Source organism: Camponotus vicinus, unplaced genomic scaffold (assembly GCF_025532165.1).
Source record: "Camponotus vicinus isolate PSW18456_S1 unplaced genomic scaffold, iyCamVici1.0 SCAF_4, whole genome shotgun sequence".
Lineage (NCBI taxonomy): Eukaryota > Metazoa > Arthropoda > Insecta > Hymenoptera > Formicidae > Camponotus > Camponotus vicinus.
Window position 1 is genome coordinate 21,114,670 of NW_028141976.1, and position 19,188 is coordinate 21,133,857.

The 19,188-nt window shown below is 37.9% G+C and overlaps 1 protein-coding gene and 1 long non-coding RNA gene across 13 annotated transcripts in view; one reads left to right on the forward strand and one right to left on the reverse strand.

Annotated features, from left to right (window-relative positions):
- LOC145971141 (uncharacterized) overlaps window positions 1-19,188 on the reverse strand; it is a 239,991-nt gene that overhangs the window by 163,158 nt on the left and 57,645 nt on the right. The gene's annotated exons all lie outside the window — the stretch shown is intronic.
- The window catches only part of Ten-a (Teneurin-a transmembrane protein), a 448,925-nt gene that overhangs the window by 162,229 nt on the left and 267,508 nt on the right, over window positions 1-19,188 (forward strand). For 7 of the 10 annotated variants that reach the window (XM_083098478.1, XM_083098483.1, XM_083098481.1 and 4 more), the window contains 4 exons: window positions 4,669-4,857; window positions 5,689-5,853; window positions 12,394-12,420; window positions 14,339-14,509. In XM_083098478.1, coding sequence (XP_082954604.1) covers window positions 4,669-4,857; window positions 5,689-5,853; window positions 12,394-12,420; window positions 14,339-14,509 — 552 coding nt within the window. The remainder of the gene's footprint in view (window positions 1-4,668; window positions 4,858-5,688; window positions 5,854-12,393; window positions 12,421-14,338; window positions 14,510-19,188) is intronic. The other 3 variants (XM_083098485.1, XM_083098486.1, XM_083098482.1) reach the window with 2 other exon arrangements.

Here is a 19,188-nt window from a genome sequence, read left to right on the forward strand (position 1 = left end):
TCTTTAATAATTAAATATCTGTCATATATTTCAGTTAACTCTACAAAAAAATAGTAAAGCGAGAGAGTAAATGTTCTTTAAATTTCGAACACGTTATGTGTACAATATCGATATCCAAAACGCGTGCGAGAGATAAGTAATATCATTACGACAATTTCCACCACATCGTATTTCTCACAAGCTCGATGTATACCTACGACGTGCTCTTGCTACAAGGGAGAATTATTCGCATTGAAGAAGACTCGAAATATTCCGCAATAAAGGAACACACTGTCGTAAACGGAATGCGAAGCGCGGCGAGTATGCTTACTTCATTAGCGAGCATCGTTATTTTCTCAAACGGAGCATCGGCTTATTATGAGCCGTTGTAATTGTATATACGTCTCGTCTCACCCTAGTGTACGAGTACACGGGTCGCTTTAGCCTTTCTATCAAAGAGCTTGCAGTTTAAGAAGCGGAAGGAAGAGGCGCGGAGCGAGACGGTTAGAGGCATGGAGGCAGTCGGAGAGTGGCCCTTTCAACGGAGACACTTTGCACCTGTTGAAGGTACAGCCACTCCTCGATCTTGCCAAACTCTCCCGCTCAAAGTGATCTCCAACCTCTGGCAGTTACTAGAAAAACGTCGACAAATTCCCCCTCTTCTAGCATCCGATTTCGTTTCGTTGACGTCTCGGAAATTGGTTTTCGATATGAGTCGCGACGTAGGTATCCCATTGTTCCTTGTGCGTGCGACAGCTGTTCGAAAAACGCGTCTCGCATCCCTTGTTTTTTTTCTTTTTTTCTTTGACACATGTACACCTTTTGTAACAGCTGATACTAAAAAGCATAGAAATGTGTCCAAAATCGACAAAGAAGATATAAATTATAATCATAAATAAAAAAAGATTTAATATTCAATACAAATATTAATTTACGTTGAAAAATATTTGAATAGAAAATCTAAGAAAATTGCAATGTTATTGCATATTGAAATGATATTCAGAGAGAATTTATGTCAACGTTATGTGTGTGTCACAAATGTCCGTTCCTGTAAGGTGCATTTACGAGAGAAACTGTATATTGCAATAATATCTAATGCACTTCTATATCAGACTATATCATTTGTTGATGAGTTATTCTGCTTGCGGTTATCGTCTGCATAAATACGATATAACATGGAGTTTTATTTCGCGATCTAAAATATCTTACTGATACGACAGCCTGTATTCGCGTATTTTAACACGATATAAAATCATTAAAGAAGGAAAAGACGCGTGTTAACTATGGATAGCAACGCATCTCCGTTCACGAGCGAAATTATGGAGAAAATTAAGGCGCATCGCGCCCGAAGTTGCGTCGTCTACCGTGTCCAGGTATACACGGGCCGTTGCGCGGAGCTTGCGAAAGCAGCCGGAGGCTTACACTTCCGCAAGCTCGCTCGTGGTCTACGAGCCGTGTCGGTGCTGCCGCGCCGCGCCGGGGCAAAGTGCATTCGATGTTCGCAGTTCGCTGCCATGGCAACAATCCCCTACAAACAAAATGCATCGTGTGCACACGACATGCCACGGTTTTCCTTGTCGCGCCGGTGCCCACCCGCCGCGCGTTTAGTCGCCACGGAAGGAACCGTTGCCGGGGTGAAGAAATGCCACCGGACAGGACGAGACACGACTGTAAATTCCGAGCGAGTGTCGGAGGGGACGGCGGCGGTCCCCGTGTGCTTTGCGAGATAAATCGTCCGGCTAGCCCGTGCACTCGCACGACTGCCGGGAGTGTCGAAAGGGGACACCGGTGAGCACGCGATCGGCGCCGATGATTAACGGTCGATTAAAGATAAGCGCCGACTGTTCGTTTTGCTACGTCGACGTGCCGGCGAGATGTTGTTACGTGGTTAACGCTCTCGCGCGATCGATGAGAGCATGCACATTGTTGCACGAGTGCATCGATGAATGCTGAGAGAGTTTCCGTTTAGATATTGTAACGCTGCCGTAATTAATAATTATCAAGTAGTATTATTATACTATTATTACAAAATATTGATTATCAGTTTCAAGCCGAGAGAATGCGATTTTAGAATTTAATTTAAACTAAAACTAATAGCGTTTACGCGAAGCTCTCACATCGAGTATCATGTTTAATCCGTTTAATATTGTTTCAAAAATTATATCTTTTTATTTAAAAGAAACGTAGAAAATGTAAGTCGATTATCAGTTTTTATTATGCGATATGATATATATGTCTGCGAAATGTTTCGTTTTACTATTTGCCAATATCTCGCTATCTCAATGAAGAACATGAATCGAAAGAAATAGTAATCGCAATCATTTGTTGCACCGGTCCGAAAGCGATGGAGCAAGCGGCCGATAAAGGAGCGACGCGACGACGTATCCTCTTAAACGTTACGGCGACATTTTCGAATCCATATGGATTAGAAAATCCAATATAGAAAGGAAGAGCATCGCGAGGGCATAGCGGAATCGCGTGAGCGGGAGGGTGACCGAGGTCGTGCCGAAGGGAAATGGGTAGACGAGAAGAGGAAAGGTCGGAGGAGGAGGAAGAGTTGGGGTTTACTGAAAAGTGAGAAAGGGAGAGAAAGGGAGAAAGAGAGAGAGAGAGAGAGAGAGAGAGGAAGATGACGGAGGGAGAAGAGGGCATAACACAATTACATGTGGGGTTGATGCCGGGCTCTTCGTACGGCAGAGCGGGACGAGAGGAGGGGACCGCGGGAAAGGGGGCCCCAATGGTGGGTGGCAAGATTGAATATGAAAGTTTAATGCGAGCAATATCAGCGCTACTGCCCCGGCCCTCGGCTACTCACTCTCAGACGTCTCGGCTATCAGGGTGCCCATCTTGGCCGTATCTCTCTTTATATCGTGAGTGCGCTTACAACGACGGCTTCGAGAAGGGAGAAGACGGCAGAAAGCACTTCGAATCTTTGATGTCCCGAGGTAACCCGCAAGAGTCGCCTCCAGCTTGTTCCGCGCTCGCGCGTAGGTTCCCGCTCGATCTGATTTGTCAATCCGCGGTGGCGCGTCACTTCCGATGAACGCGTTCATCTCGATGCGAACATTTAGAACGCAACGCGAAAATGTAATTAACGCCTTGTTAAGCCTCTTCTATCGCTCAAACATCGATTTTCATTATCGCGAGAAATGATGGAACAAAAGATGATGGAAAATGTACGAGGTTGTCAATTTTGTATATTCGATTTTTTCATTTGCGCTTAATTAAATCGCAAAATGTCTCGAGTTTAAATAACTAACTAAATATATGTATAGTTGAATGATATCCTATGTTACATCGGTAGATACATTTTGATACATACTTTGCTTTTAATTTCATAATCTCTTGTTGCACGTCAAAATATTTTTATTCATCCCCCGTTTTTAATCAACTAAACGGAATCGCTCGATGCTGCCTATCTTTTCCCCTCACACGAGAAAGGATAATTATCAATTAAAAACTTACTTTTGCGTACTCTGCTTGTGAATGGGATTCACGAGCTCGCTAAGGCGTTTAGTGACTATGCCTTCGGCTATTTGTAAAACTTTACTCATTAATTACCGACAAGATTCGATCTCGTCCTCCCTTCCATACAAAACTCCCAACCTTTTCTCACTATGATTTTACCCCTTTGTCCGCCACAACGAAGTTTAATAGTGAATTAGAACGTGCATTTCTGCAACCGGCAATTATCTGCCAATTAACAGACTGAACACAATATCGCAAAGTCATTTGCTTCTAATAAAAAGATATATATCCATAACGGATGTCTTACAAAGTATGACGCTACTTTTCTTAATTACTAATCTTTCATCGAATATATACGGCAAAGATAAATTCTGAAAATTGGAAGTAAAAGTAATTTCACGATAGCGTTCTATCATCGACAGAGGGGTGATTGAAAATGTAACGTCATACAGAGAAATTCCTTCTTCAGCGCGGCTAACTATATTGCTTCACTCTATCTTTCTCAGCATCATCCCTGCGTATCCTTGAATATACCTCAAAGAAATAACTCTCGGTATATCTTGTAAACATAGTTAAAAATACAACTGTATCTATACAAACACGCATCGTGCGTATGCGCACTGACATACCGTATTTCTTATAAAGTAAAGAAGTCTCCTCTATTCCACATTTCTTATCTTTCGCTATCGCACCGAGTAATGCACGCTCCCTCAGAGTAAATTTTATGTGGGTGACAAATGCCTTTAAAAGTTTAGACGTCTGCCAACTTAAGCAAATGCAGATCAGAGTAGCGCCGCGCGACGAAATGTTCAAATCTGACAGAGAACTGGCGATAGAGGCGAGGTATAGTTGGTAACATCACAGTAGAGGATCTGTTTAAAACAGAGAATAATAGTTACGTTTATAAAGGGCCTTGTGTTCTCGAAATAGATGAAAAGATAGGTGAGCTGTGCGTTCATATATGTCATTTACAAATAATATAATCTCGGATAAAACGAATTAACAGGATAACAGAATTTAACGAATTAAAAATTAAAATAGATAAAACACGATGAAAGTTTAATCTATCGACAAATTCCGTATTGGAGATAAAAAATTTAACGCATTTGTAAAAACATGATTTTATTTAATTAATTAATTTAAGAATATGTTATATATTTTGTTAAGAAGATCGAGCTAATAAAAATGAGCGTCATTAACGTGCGATTAATTTATGCGCAGATGCGGGAGACAGATCGTACCGTACGGGATCCGACACGGAAGGCGCAGCAACCACGGACAACCCAACACCGCCCCCAACCTTGACACCAAATCATCGGCAAGCTTCTCCATTTCCCCTCGAAAGCACAAACTCTCGCCGGCATCATTATAACGGCAGCATATCTTCCGAGAGATCTCGCAACGGTAATGGTAGGGAGTTAATTAGAACCGTGAACGGGTTGATGTGCACGCAAGATGATACTTATGGGCTCATCGCAAGATGAATCTCATCAAATGCAATTTTATACTGTACATTAAAACTGTAATGCGTGCAAGATGAGCTCGTTCCGGGAGAGAGAGACAATTTAAAATGACATCGATATGACACAATATATGACAGCTACAGTTTTAACCCGTCCTAATATGTATGATATTTCGTATTTATTTTAAATACTATATATCTTTAACCACGTTAAAAGATGTTGCCATATATATAGATAATTAACGTTAAAATATATTTCGTATTTATTTTAAATACTGTATATTTTTAGTTACGTTAAAAGAGATGTTGCCATATATATAGATATTTAACGTTCCAATATGATATTTCGTATTTATTTTAAATACTGTATATTTTTAGTTGCGTTAAAAGATGTTGCCATATATATAAATACTTAACGTCATCTCATTGTATCACATAAAAATTTTAGAGTATGATTCTAAGGCGCAATATACTTGTTGAAAGTTACAAGTAAATTTACATGAAAAATGTGCGCTTTCGCTTAATCTTACAAATAATTTCGTTTTTTTAAAAGTAATTTCGAAAGGATTAAATGATTCAAGAATTTTCTTTGTCCTCGCGCTAATGGAAGATTGAATTAAGCGGCACGAGTCTCGCTCGTTAGCAAAACCGACGCTTTCTGAAGAAAAGAACTTTACATATATATATATAAAGTTCTTTTAGGTTATATATATATATATATATATATATATATATATATATCCGACTATTTAAAAATATTCGTATCTTCTTTATTGTAGATACCGTTTACGCGGCGCCCGCAAAAAAGACGGCTTCCGGCGGTGGTACCTTAGGTCGAAGAACACGCCGAGGTCACGCAAGCGCTTTGAGCAGTAGTTCTACTGCGAGTGACCGTTCTGAAACTGTCTTCCCCGATGAACACACTCGCATACATCTTACTAATGGTAAGGCAACATTTCGCGCTTCCTTCGCGCGTATTATTGCACAATTATTACCTCATACGCATGACCATTGCTTCATATTGCATGCCATTCGTAACATTGTTTTTAGACGATTATTGTAATTATTGAATCTCAATAAACCGAGAAGTATAAACTGATGTTACGCTAAAGATTTCAACAACAAAAATCCATTCGATTGTGAAAAATTAGAATAAATTCTTACCGATCGCCCTGAGTGGATCGACCCTTTAAATCACGACGTAAAATTTGCCGCGGTGCGATAAGTTAACGATCCATGCCTCAAATGTGATTATCGGACTAATCGAGTTACTAGCTGGTATCGAGCCCCTGGCCGAAGTTAAATCGGGTTTCGAGTAAACGTGTTCCTCGTTAAAAGCTTAATATTAATAGTCATTCGGAAACGTGAGCGGAAAAAAAGAAATTACACGTAGAATTCGATATTCAAACTTTCTTGTACCTTCCAAGACTTTCGCTTATGTAAGCGTCATCAATCATTCGAGATTGTATGTTTGCAACGAAACAAAGTACTACAGATAGAGTACATTTTCAATCTCTCGATCTTTTATAAACTCCGCGTGCAAGATGTACATAGTTATTACTATTAATCATGACAGATTCTCATCAACGATTATTTCAGCAATAACTTCGAAGAGCGTGCGAAAAAACGTGCTATCTCTGTTGTTAATCTCGTCCTAAAGTTATAAATATTTACGCGTATATAGCCGCGATTCTAACTACGAATGTTGACCTCATTACGAGCATCCCTTGTCTCGTACTTTTCACCGACATGCAACTGCGAAGCTTGGCGAAACGGCCAAAGGCGAAAGATCTTGGCAAAGGCAAACGTTTCCGAAATCCGTATTATCGTCCAGCGAATAATGCTGTAATCGACAAACTACATTATGTGCCGGCTCATTAAATAACCATAGGACCTCTCAGTTAAATTCATTGTTGTCCGATACCAGTAATATACCAGCGGCAACACCAACAATGTCGGTAACAGTTACGACAACGGGAGCGCAACGCGAACGCGGGAGAGAATGAGAAAGATTCGAGCCCGAGACTAACGGAATTAACAGTTGGCGCCTGAGCCCGGTTAGTTAGAGAGCATAGGGCTACCTGTCGAAGTTAGGGTGACCCTAGCAACTATATTGTTTCGAAACGTCAACAGTATTTTAGATCGTTGCCGGTCTGCGCGCGCGCTATCTTAGCGTCGTCTCATCGTAGAACGCGACTCTCGACCGCCAGGAGACGAGAGAAAGTAGCTTTGCGGTTTTGAGGACCCGGCACGGTGGTCGCGGTCGACGAGAGCGGCTTACGCTCGTCGGCTAAGTTTTAAATGAAATTTCGCCGGATCTCATTTCGTGTCGACGCGACGTCGATGCGGCGACGGCGGTCACGTCGGCTTCGAAGGGATGCTGGCTGCCAATTAGTCTCGCCGATATCGCGAGACGGCGAGATTGTGGATGAAAGGACGCTGAAGGGTAGTCGAATGGAAAGCTGGCAAGCGTACGCGAGAGGCGAGAGATAAGGAGCGAGCTTCCACCGCACCTCGTAGATGGTTATCTTTGGAATTTCAGCTTTCGAAGGCCGTATTTCTCCCATCCGCCCGAGTGCGCGATCGCATTACGCGTTAGAAATTAGCGATGCGAAATTAACCCCCCCCCCCTGACGTTCACTCGTGGACATTTGCAACGCGTGCGTTTTAATAAAGCTATATCGTATATATATATGAGTATATGAAAGGATATACCATATCATGCATAAAGATGGAATAGTCTTGAGAGGTTCTTCATTAAAAAATAATTTCATTAATAAAAATATTTCATCCTTTCTAATTTTCTTTGCGTGATTTAGAATTAGATTTATTTATTTTATTTTCAATTAATATCACCATTTCAAAATTATTTTAATGAAATATTAATTAATTGACACGTTTTTCCACGTTGTTTTAATTTTTTTAACGCACAATATAACTATCCGACGTACGCATGACTTAAATGGACGAGAATGCCGATGATGACAAGCAGCGTTATATAAGATGCGGCAAGATCCCACGTATAATTACCAGGATCTCGTAAGCAGTAATTCGAGTCTGAATCTCCGATGAGATATTGCTTGCCAGTATGTCCCTGCGGTCTAATGGAGGCATGTCGCGGCATCTATTAGCAAATGGCTCCCAACGGTCAGAGCTTACCCGCGTTAACCCCGCGTGCGCGCCATCGCCAGAAAGACGATTGATATTACATTAGACCGCCGTAGTCTAATGTGACCTAGTCTAGGAGCGCATTATTGAATTGGTGAAACGTGTGAAAGCCGATAACATTACATTACATTAATTTACTATCGCAAAACATAAAACGCCCTCGTTAAATAAGCATATTATAGCCATAAGATAAAAAATTAACACGATGCACAACTATAATTCTTCATGAGCGTTAATTCTGTACAAAATATATAAAGATTGATAGATATTAGAGACACAAAAGATTGAGTAAATAAATAAATATAATAAAATATCTCGTTATAATATTTAAATGATTTCATTACAATTTACTATTTGTTAAATTTGTATTACTTCATCCGAATATCAAATAATTATTAAATTCAGGATACATATGCAATTATATCAATTAGTAAAAAAAGTATAATTTTTATAAAAATTAATAATTGCACACCACGTAAATGTACGCAAAAAAAACAAATCATCGTCGGTGAAAAATAAATTTTCCGCGAGTTTTCGCAATCGTTCAATGATGGTTGGTAATTTTTGACGGGCTCTGATGCGGGTTGTTGCATTTAATGCCGTGGAACGAATCACGCGCACCAGCAAGCTTGATGCTATCAATTCGTCCGATTGATGTAGGTAGTTTGCAGTATGTGCTGCATATATATATGAACGGAATAAATCCGCGCGAAATCAATTGACTCATATAGTCGAGGAAAAGTTTTTAAAAAACCATGCATCGCAACGAATGCGCGCCAGTACATTTGATAAACGATTGATAATACGATAGAATAAATAATTCATTGCTTGAGAAGAAAACATTTAATCAAGAATATTTAATTCCCATCACAATTCTAACTATAATCGAATACTTTTTTGCTACACTGACCATTCAGAAAGCTATATGCAAGTGTGCTGGATAAATGCCAGATTTCGCCGAATAGGAATAATTTGAAGCACCACTTGCGAACTATGCCAATAGTCCGTGTTCGCCATTACCGTTATCGTTCTTTCCTTTTTAGATTACCTTTTTCCGAGCTGAATATCTATGTCTATGACACCGCGAATCTATTATTACATTTAATCGTTTGCAATGCAATCTTTTAATTATTATAATAGAAAGAGGAATAATGGCTATTTTTTTATGTTATAAAAATATATAGATAGAGCGCGACGATGAAAAAAATGTGCGAGAAATAAAATCGCGAGACGTTAGGTTTATAGATGATTTTTTCATTACAACAGTTGGTTTGGAAAATCATTATTTTTAACTATCACCGCGCAATACGTTAAAGTAAATAATTCAAATAGAATATAATCGATCGATGCGAGCTTAATTGTCATAAATTATCGTATAATGCTCGAATTCCAAGCGACGTGATATTTATGAGCTTTCTTCGTGAATTCATTGTCGTAAAGTTTATTTTATGGATGGAATTTTATGCTACTTCGAATATATTTGATTATTTTTTTGATAACTAGAAAAAAAAAGATTTAGAGGCTCTTTCGTTGGTGAAACGCACAGGGGAGTTAACACGACGTCACTTTCATATTGAAAGTCTGAAAATACAATAAAAAATCGTTAAAAACTTTGTTAAAATAGTTAAAAATTGTTAAAAGATTGTTATGCTCCAGCGATTGAGCAATGGTACATAAATGGTAGTTGACGGCTGAAATTTTGTGTGTTCTGCGCGAATGAAGGCGACGAACGCGGTACGCAGAAATTGTACGAGACAGTTCGGACGAAGCATTCACGAATGCTAACTCGGTTTATTAGACTGTTTGGTCCGGAAGGAGTCAAGCCGGAACGATTCGTCGGACTGGTCATCGGACAGCACCTAGTACCATCGCGGCAATACTCTGCGCTCTGGTATAGTGTCGGCAAATAATTCGTATTTACATGAATGTGTACTCTCCGACGCGGAGGCGTTAGACCGACAAATCGAATTACAGACGCGAATCGCTAACCGCATCAAGTCACTGTCGGCTACCTTGCATCCCCTTGCACTGTCTGACTAACCCTTCTCGCTGCTCGCGGACAAGAGGTAACTCGGTTCAACTCGGTATCGGTGATGCGCACGCTACATAATTGGCTCCCAACGATTGGCCAAGACATACCGCCCCGGCGACGGTTATATTGCTCAATAATATGTCCAATTAGGTGTCGCACCAACGCCAAATAGCTCTGTGTGTACGCGTGTCACGTCTGTAATAACAATCCAAAGCAATATCGGTAAATTTCGCTAAATATCATATCAATAAAATTAAGAGTTTTTAATTGAAAAATGTTTAAACAAAATATATAAAGTAATTTAATTGTGCTTTGATATATTTTATTACTTATATATAGAGCCATCTCTAAAAATTAAGAAAATTTAAGAATTACCATGAGTAAAATTAATAATAATTACAACTACTTAACATGTGATTAAAACTGTTTAAATGTTACGACTATTGAATATAAAATAAGAAAAGTAATTTTTTTAACTAAAAAGAAAACCTTTTTAAATTTATAAATAAATGAATGAATTTTAATCCGAGTGTAATAAATGTAAATTCAATCATAGGCTATATGATGTTAATAGCGAAATCTATATTATAGAGTTATATCATGTTTATCATTTTGCAAAATTAGATTGCGCTGCGCCTATCGCCATCAGAAACTGCATGATTTATTTTGCGCGTTATGTAAACGCTAACCTATGCTTTATGAGAGACAGTAACGCGGTTTGACCACTGATCAATGATGTACCAGTATTAGCCATAATTGGCTGGAATCGTATTGATCTAACCTTCACATGCGGGCAATGTTATCTCCTATCCTTGCTGCGTTTAATTAGCTATGCTGACAAATTTACATACACAGCACAATAAGTCATTTAGTAGAATTTACGTGAAAATCTGTAAATCTATTAATTTTTATGTGAAATAAATAAAGGGAGATAGAATATCGAAATACATCGACATGAATACGTAAAAAAAGATATTTGTCGTTGATATAATTGATTTATTAAAAAATTCACTCAATCATAAAATTCCGCTGCACTCGGTGCTGAGATTTTTCTTTTTGGCAATTTAAATATTTTTGGCAAAATAAATTCAAACGTTTTTAACTCTTTCGCCCGCACTCCAGCGATTTAACGTTATATTCATAGCGTATTCGCAATTTTAGAAGAATTTTCCTCAAATATGTACCTTTACCCGGGCTTTAATTCGGTACTACATCATGCCGCGTACGCATGTAAAACGGTGTAACGATTACGAAGCGGAAATGTATTCCGTAGTTTATACTACATCGTTATGAAGCGTATAAGTCGCACAAAGTAACACGATTCAAAGGGGAACGTGGCCCTCCTATTGCGATATAGCATCGCGGCGCCGAGATTTTTTCTATCGTCGATGCGATATCGACTTTGTAATTGAGCGTTACAGGTGTTTCGAGCACTCGAACGGTGCCGGCAAATTGTTCAATATAACTGGAACAAATGTATATTTCGACGGTAAAGTTGTCCGAGGTATGCGACGGACGCGGCTGGCGATGACAGCTACGCATTGCGCATTTCACGGTCCGGTTTAATTAAGCGATTATTACTGCTTATTACAGAAAATATCGATGCAGCTCCCACGTGACTTCGCAGAAATAATTCCTCTATCGCGTTTATAATTTTTGCGATTAATTAGACTTCGATTTGGCCAAGTGATAACGAAAATTGTCGAAAAATCTGAATAATTTCGATGCAAAGCGTTGTCAAGAAGCGAAAGAGCGCATTGCATTCGTATCATTATTGTATGATTCACGTGCATACATGACGATTGCATTAACCTTCGGTGTCATTCGGTTCAATCGCATTCTGATATGCATTTGTGATATATTTCATCTTTCGCGTGAATTTATTAAATTAATCACGAAATAGCACCTTCCTATCTATCTCACTTTGCGCATTAATTAATTAATGGAAACTCCATAATTCTATCGACGAGAAATCACCAATTAATATTACTTGTTATCCCACATTGATAGCTAATGTTACTATTTGCAGAATCTTAATGAAATGCCCAAGTATACATATAATTGGGAGATTGAATAATTCTTCATTCAAAATACTCTATAGTGAAAATTTGCCTAAACATAAGCTAGTACAGTAATGTAAATATATCTATTGTATATGAAAAGTTAAATTTTGGCAAATTATATCATTTGCATGATGCAATTTTTTGTCGAAATTTTCACATGTGCACATGCTAATCTCGCCGCACTAATGCACTTTTCTCTCTGCACATTTCTTGGCACACAGGTCTGCCCAGGCCTATTTACTTTACAGGTATGTAAGCGGTCAGTAGAAAATATAGTTTTATTGTTTAAATTGATGTGCATTAGCATTTTATAAGCGTTATATAAAAATATCGCATCACGCAAATATGACGCGAGGAAATATGAGATGAAAACATTTCGTTATTTTATATAATTTTGCAAAAGATTATATCTTTCATATATTTTGTATATTATTGCTCCTGCAAAAATTTATTTAAACTTCTGCTCGTTAATTGTTAAACAAAGTTGTTTGTTTGCTAATGTAAAGAATTGCGATAATTATATGTTAAACTCACTACTGTTTACTATGTGGTTCGAGTAATTGTCTTGACATCTACAACATACATCCATAAGTTATAACGACTCGCTTAATAGATTTTAATCCGCAGGACCAGGGACCGAAATTCCATTATCCCACATCCGAGTTACCGCAACCAAGTTACGTAGCTTCACGAAAGCGCGATAGACCACTGTATTGCAGTTAAACTTGATTTACAATAATGTGCTCTGTAACATTAACAACCTTTAATGGTTATACATTGCTCCAATTATGTATATATGTTCAACATAGTATCGGTTTATTGCGTCACTATCGGTTGTTTCGGTTAATTCCCATAACTGGTACATGTACAAATAATATTAAAATGTGTCAAGTCAAGATAATACACACACACACACGCACACGCACACACATATATATATATATGATATAAAAATTAAAATCATTATTTTGCGAATATATTCAATATATTAATTAAGCATTATTTAAATCGATGTTTTATTATTTTTAAATATCAATTATGCTGACCGACTCTCTCTAAGCACGAACTTTTCGTGGGTATACTCTCAAATATTTTTGTTGCCCTCGACATGCCTGGTAGGGGTTCTTTTGTACTCTTTATGTTTAGGTAACTTTAATTATTCTTTGGTGAAGTTCCTTTCAAGTTTGAGCAACTTTATAAGTAACTTAACTGCAGAACCCGTAACACTGAGCCCCGAAGGGCCAACGGTGAGAAGACGGCGTTAGAAATGGAAAATTTTTACTATTGCTGTTAAAGCTTGTCTTAATTAGTTTATATTTAAAACACAAGAATTTATAAAATTCCCAGAAAATACATCCGTTATACTAACTCATATGTATATATGTATATATGCGTGATTACTTGACATCTGCTAAACGAGACATACATAACGGATTGTGTCATAGCTTTTAATGTGCATTTATGGTTAATGATGCTAGTATTGCAATACGCCATTAATATCCCAATTATAGTACTCCATTATTATTCAGTATTTCCTTGTACACTCCTTCGCTTATAATGGCTAATCAATTTCGTCGTGCAATTGCAGATGGATTCTTTGAATTTGCATGTATAAAATGTAGCGAGAAGATGCCTAATTATTAATGCCGCTTAATTGCTCGCAGAATTTCTAATGTAGCCAGGCTAGAATTTCGCGAATGCCATCCGATGTAAAAGAGAATACTGTAGCAAAATGAATGGAATTACACCGTATACAATCGTTCAATTAATAATCTACAAGATAAACAAAAAAACAAATAGTTTGAATTTATCAATTTGTTAAATAAATCTGTTATTTGAGAAACCAAATCTATATAAAATTATCTTATCTTAAAATTATGAAATTAAGTTTCTTGAAAGTTAAAAATTTTCGAAATTTTTTTAAATTTATTGAATATTAATAAGAACAATCTGGTTTCTTAAATGATCGATTCAACACTATATATATTCGATCTAATTTAACTATGGTACAATTACACAGCACGCGTTTGTTTGCAAAAAACAATGTTCTATATAGATGTTATTATATATCATTTATAAAATTTCATTCATGCTTTTTATAAAAATGCGATTTGCAAGAAACAACTTGCATCCGATAGACACAAATGTAATGTCTTGCATTTCCAGATACTGGTAGGGATTCGCCTCCGGAACCCGCACCGCCGGAAGTACCGCCACGTGGACCATCTTTACACGCAACACATACTTTACGCACGCAACAAAATCGAAATGGTTGCCCGCCAAACGCAGGAAATTTCACTGTGCCAAGTGATCAAATGCCGACCGAGACATATTCGGGTGAGTAACGATACTGCAAGTTGATACTCTAAGAACATTTGCCCAAATTATATAGCACTTTTGATTACTCTTATACGTTATTTTCTATCAATATATCTATAAAATATGTGCACACACTTTTATAAAAGAAATCTCTTTAAAATTTAAAATTTAAACTCGCACGAGTGCGTATTTATTCCTTCATAATTTAATATAAACGCGGATGGTTCGAGCGCCCCATGAAAAGAGCAACGTAATGAAAATCGAATCGTAATATAATCTATTCTGCTAACCCGCGGATACTGTTATATAACACAGTTCAGTTTTCAACGGAGAGTGTTTAATTTGGTGCATACTCCGGTACCGATTATGTAGATGTGCAGATGCGAGCGCGACAGTGTGGGGTATCTGTTTAAACTAATGGGTTGTAGACCATAAAAGAGGGGCGAAAAGGGGCGAAAGGGGGAGGTTTGCATTAAAGCACCCGTTAATTCATTGTAAATATACTCAGCGTATATTCGTTTCTCTATATTTCTATGTACATACCATTAGTATATTGCTACGACTAAACATCGTTTGTGCTGGTCGTGACGATCCTGAACATTGCTGCGCGCATGTGCATGAAGATTACATATGTGCGATTAACGTACGATCGCATTCGATTCAGCGTACCGCTGCGCTAAACACTTGTATAATAATAGAAACGCGGTATTGACAAGCGCGATTATTCGTGCGCGATGGCAATTAATGAGACCGCCGACCCCGTAGTTTGCAATGTTCGATTGTATTTTATCCCGTGTAATTTTTTTCCCGCACGAGCAAAAGTTAACTACATATGCATCCAATTTTTTAAAATCACATCTAAAAAATTGTACGTTATAATATATCGTTGTAATATATTACGTGTATGAATTTGAATAACGGATTATTTGAATACTGAAAAATATGCTGGCATCGCGGAGTTTGTGCAGGACAAAAAAATAGTCTGAAAATGCGTAAACCCGTGGTCTTTGATGGAAATACAACGGAACGCTATCCGGCGCACTTTATTTCCACGGGATCACTCGGATTTTACGCGAAGTGTTTCGCCAGTATATCGAATGTGCACATGGCTCACTATGCTTACACGGGAATTTATTGTAATGCATTCTCGATAATCCGGATCGTTTTAACGGAAAGCGCGCAAAGTTTTGGCCAAACGGGCAGCGATTCTCTCTCGCGCAAAGAATACGCGCGCTCTCGATGCAACACGATTTAATAATACATATTGGTTTCCATGCCAATTACTAATTGATGTAAACCACTTGCTGCTATAAAGACTTCAATATGTAGACAAAGCTTGGGATAGCGCTGTGCTTTATGTGAATATAATGTAACCCCACGTTATAAAATATGTATGCGTCGTTCGAAGCATAGTATACCAAACCTGCTGTTATTTCGGGAAATTATTGAAAGTTATATCGTTCATGCGCACACGTCCACACATACACACACAGTGCAACGACACTGGATACACACTAGAGATAGATAATATATACGCACACAAATGGGGGCGATGTTATAATCCCGTTGTTTCAAGTTTGTCGAACTGTGTCGAAGTACTAAAACTTTAGAAGGAATAGTGACGTTCGAAAAGTTACGTGAAATGCAATATTTTCCAGATATTATCATAATCGTGAGAAGAGGTGACTTATGACATGAATATTGTAATATCCTTATGCAAATATTATAAATAATATTTTTTGCGACTTTAAAACAGTATCTTTCGCCAGTACATATTGTTCGATTTTCACTGCGCATTTTTTTAAGCGTATTTTTCGTTACAATTACAATACATGTGTATTTAATCAGATTTTTCGTATTTTACGTATACTAAATTACGCATGTGAAACTTTATCCTTTATTATCTCACGGTCGGTATCAGCAGACATGCACATACATAATTTCTTGGAAATCTGCAAATAGAGCACAGTATTTTTCGCTATTATTAAATATGAGCGTGTCTCCACTGCAAAAATAAATTTTACTCAAATCGGAAGAATTATTTAAAACGTGTGATGAAAAAATAAGAAATCACATAGTCTCGACTTATATTGAAAATGTTTCGAAATTATTTCTTCTTTCAATAGTCGGCTAGATATTTTCTCGTGAGAGAAAATTTACGTTACTTCCGGGAGTTACCTAGGAAGAGACCGATATTATTATCTAGAGTACTTAAGCTTTGCGTATTTTTGCATAACTGGAAATTAGAAATAATTATTGTTGCACCTCAGGGAGCAACGGTGTCGCGCAATGGCGATGCCGTGCATAACAGATAACTCTCTCAATGTCTTTTATATGCTCATCAAAATTCACATGAGTAAGTAACAATGGATTACTCCGGGGAGACTTGAAACGGTTTCCCCATAACAATGATTGTATTTGTATCAAATAAGGATAACGGTTTTATTAATTCCCTAGTTATGCACCGTGCATAATAAAAGATATTCAATTTGATTTTAAAAAATTTATATAATTTCTAAATACATGACACTTCGCGGTATAATGTCAAGAGATGAAGCTGCCATAGAGCTAGAATAACGTAACTATGCTTACAAAGGGCGAAGTAAATGTAGCGAGAGAAAGTCATGTAATGAACAGATTGGAGACGCACCCAAACTAAGGAAGTTACGTACAGTTATAGTTAATGACGCTTCATAACTTTGCTCTAAGTACAAGTGGCCACCATAGTTCTGTAAAGTTTACGGAGCGCACGCGAATATTCACTTGGTCTCTCCACGCATCTCTTTCTCTCGTTAATAGGTTTTTGTTAAAATAATTATGTATACAATTCCAGATCAAATTTGCTAGTCCAATAGCTTTACAACAAATAAGACGGCGCATCGAATGTATGATATGTATATAGAACATAAAACTTTCCATTTGGATTTTTTTTTAAATATAAAATATATCACTGATGCGATAATTTTTATTTATAATAGCAGACTATATTCTATATATTCACAAGACTAGTTGACATATTTATATTATCAAATAGAAAAAATTGCCATCTTGTCGCGAAAATTTAAAATCCAAAACTAATAATAATGAAATTAGTTAATGGAAACGTGAAGTATTATAGTAGCAACCAAACTTGAAAATGAGTTTCACGTCGTTTGATAATCCTCGCGTACTATATCAAACTGAACGCGAATTACATCGAAACTAAGCGCGAGGTCATTAGCTGCTACTACGAAGGGAGACCGTCATACGCCGCTTTATCCTGGCTGATTTCCCAGAAAGCGCCGCACCGCGATATGACGCTTCAAAGGGCCTCTTTAATCGTTTCGAGTTCCAACAGGAATTTCTACTACCGCTCCTTCTCCTCCTCGAACTTTCGCATCCTGTGAAGGATGAACTCGATCTACGAGCCGTTGTTTGCTCGCGCGAGGGTGAAAGGCGGGCAAATGTTTGCCTTCTTCTGGGGTTCCTCGCTTCCTAATGTCTCGCCCCAGCATAGACGCCGCGCGTCGTAAAGTGGACGGAAATTTTATTAGTATAATCGTCGCATTAGCACCGAGGTCATTGCACACACGAGAGAAAAAGAGAGAGAGAAAGATGGAAAATACGAAGGGGAACGAGAGAAGGTGCGGAAAATAGCGGGTGGGCCTTGAGGTTGATTGGTTGACCGGGGAGTCGATCGCAGATAGGGGTGCAAAGACTGCGCGATGCTTTGTGCCTGCCTGCTAGAATCGCTCTGTATTAATTACCGGTTCGCTAATTACTATTTATTAGAGACTGGCGCGCACGCCACGTCGAGTCGCGCCATTATCGCTCCGCTTCGAGCGAGTACTTACATCGTAGCGTCGTTCCAAGGCAACTTCGTTACGCCGTCGATTATACATATCTTGCAACGGCGCTAGCAAGAACATTGAAGCGATCTCGAACTCGATCCTCTCGAGCCTTTAACGCGTATCGATCCTCTTTCATATCCAGATTGTCCCTTTACGCCTCGCATACTAGGTATCACGGGAGCTCAAAAAATTACTCCGTACGTTTTATTCACACGCTATTGTCGAATAATGAATGCGCGTTACATTCTCATATTTAATCAAAAGGAAAGATGCGACGTTTAAATTTTTAATAAGTTAATAATGAAATTTATAGCAAATGTATTTTAAAGGCACGCCCGCTTCCGCGTGTAGTTACTATGAAAGAAGAAAGTTTACGACGGCGATAACGCGTACCGTGACAAATTGCCTTTAACCTATTGCGCGGCTTAAGGATGCAAGATACATCTCCGGCGATAAGTAAAACGAGCACACCAGCGACGAGAATATAATAGGACGCTTTTCCACAATTTATAGAACGTTCAGGATGTTATAGGAGTAACATACAAGAGCATGCAGTCTCATCGGCTATTAAATTCTCACTTTACCAAAACGAAACGCTCTTGAAAATTCAGCAGTATTTACCTTAAAGTTGCCATAATTACAGATTAAATATTGTAGTTATTATTGGCAAGTTAATTCAAATATTAAATGTTTATAATTTTCATATAATTTTACATTAAAACTCAAAAGCTATGCATTAATAAAGAATAATAAAAAAATTGAAGTCAAGAAATCAATGTTCTCTTCGTTTGAATAAGACATGATAAGTTAATATATTAATTCTTTAGTATATTTCTCTAATATATGTATTTTTGTACCAATCTATTC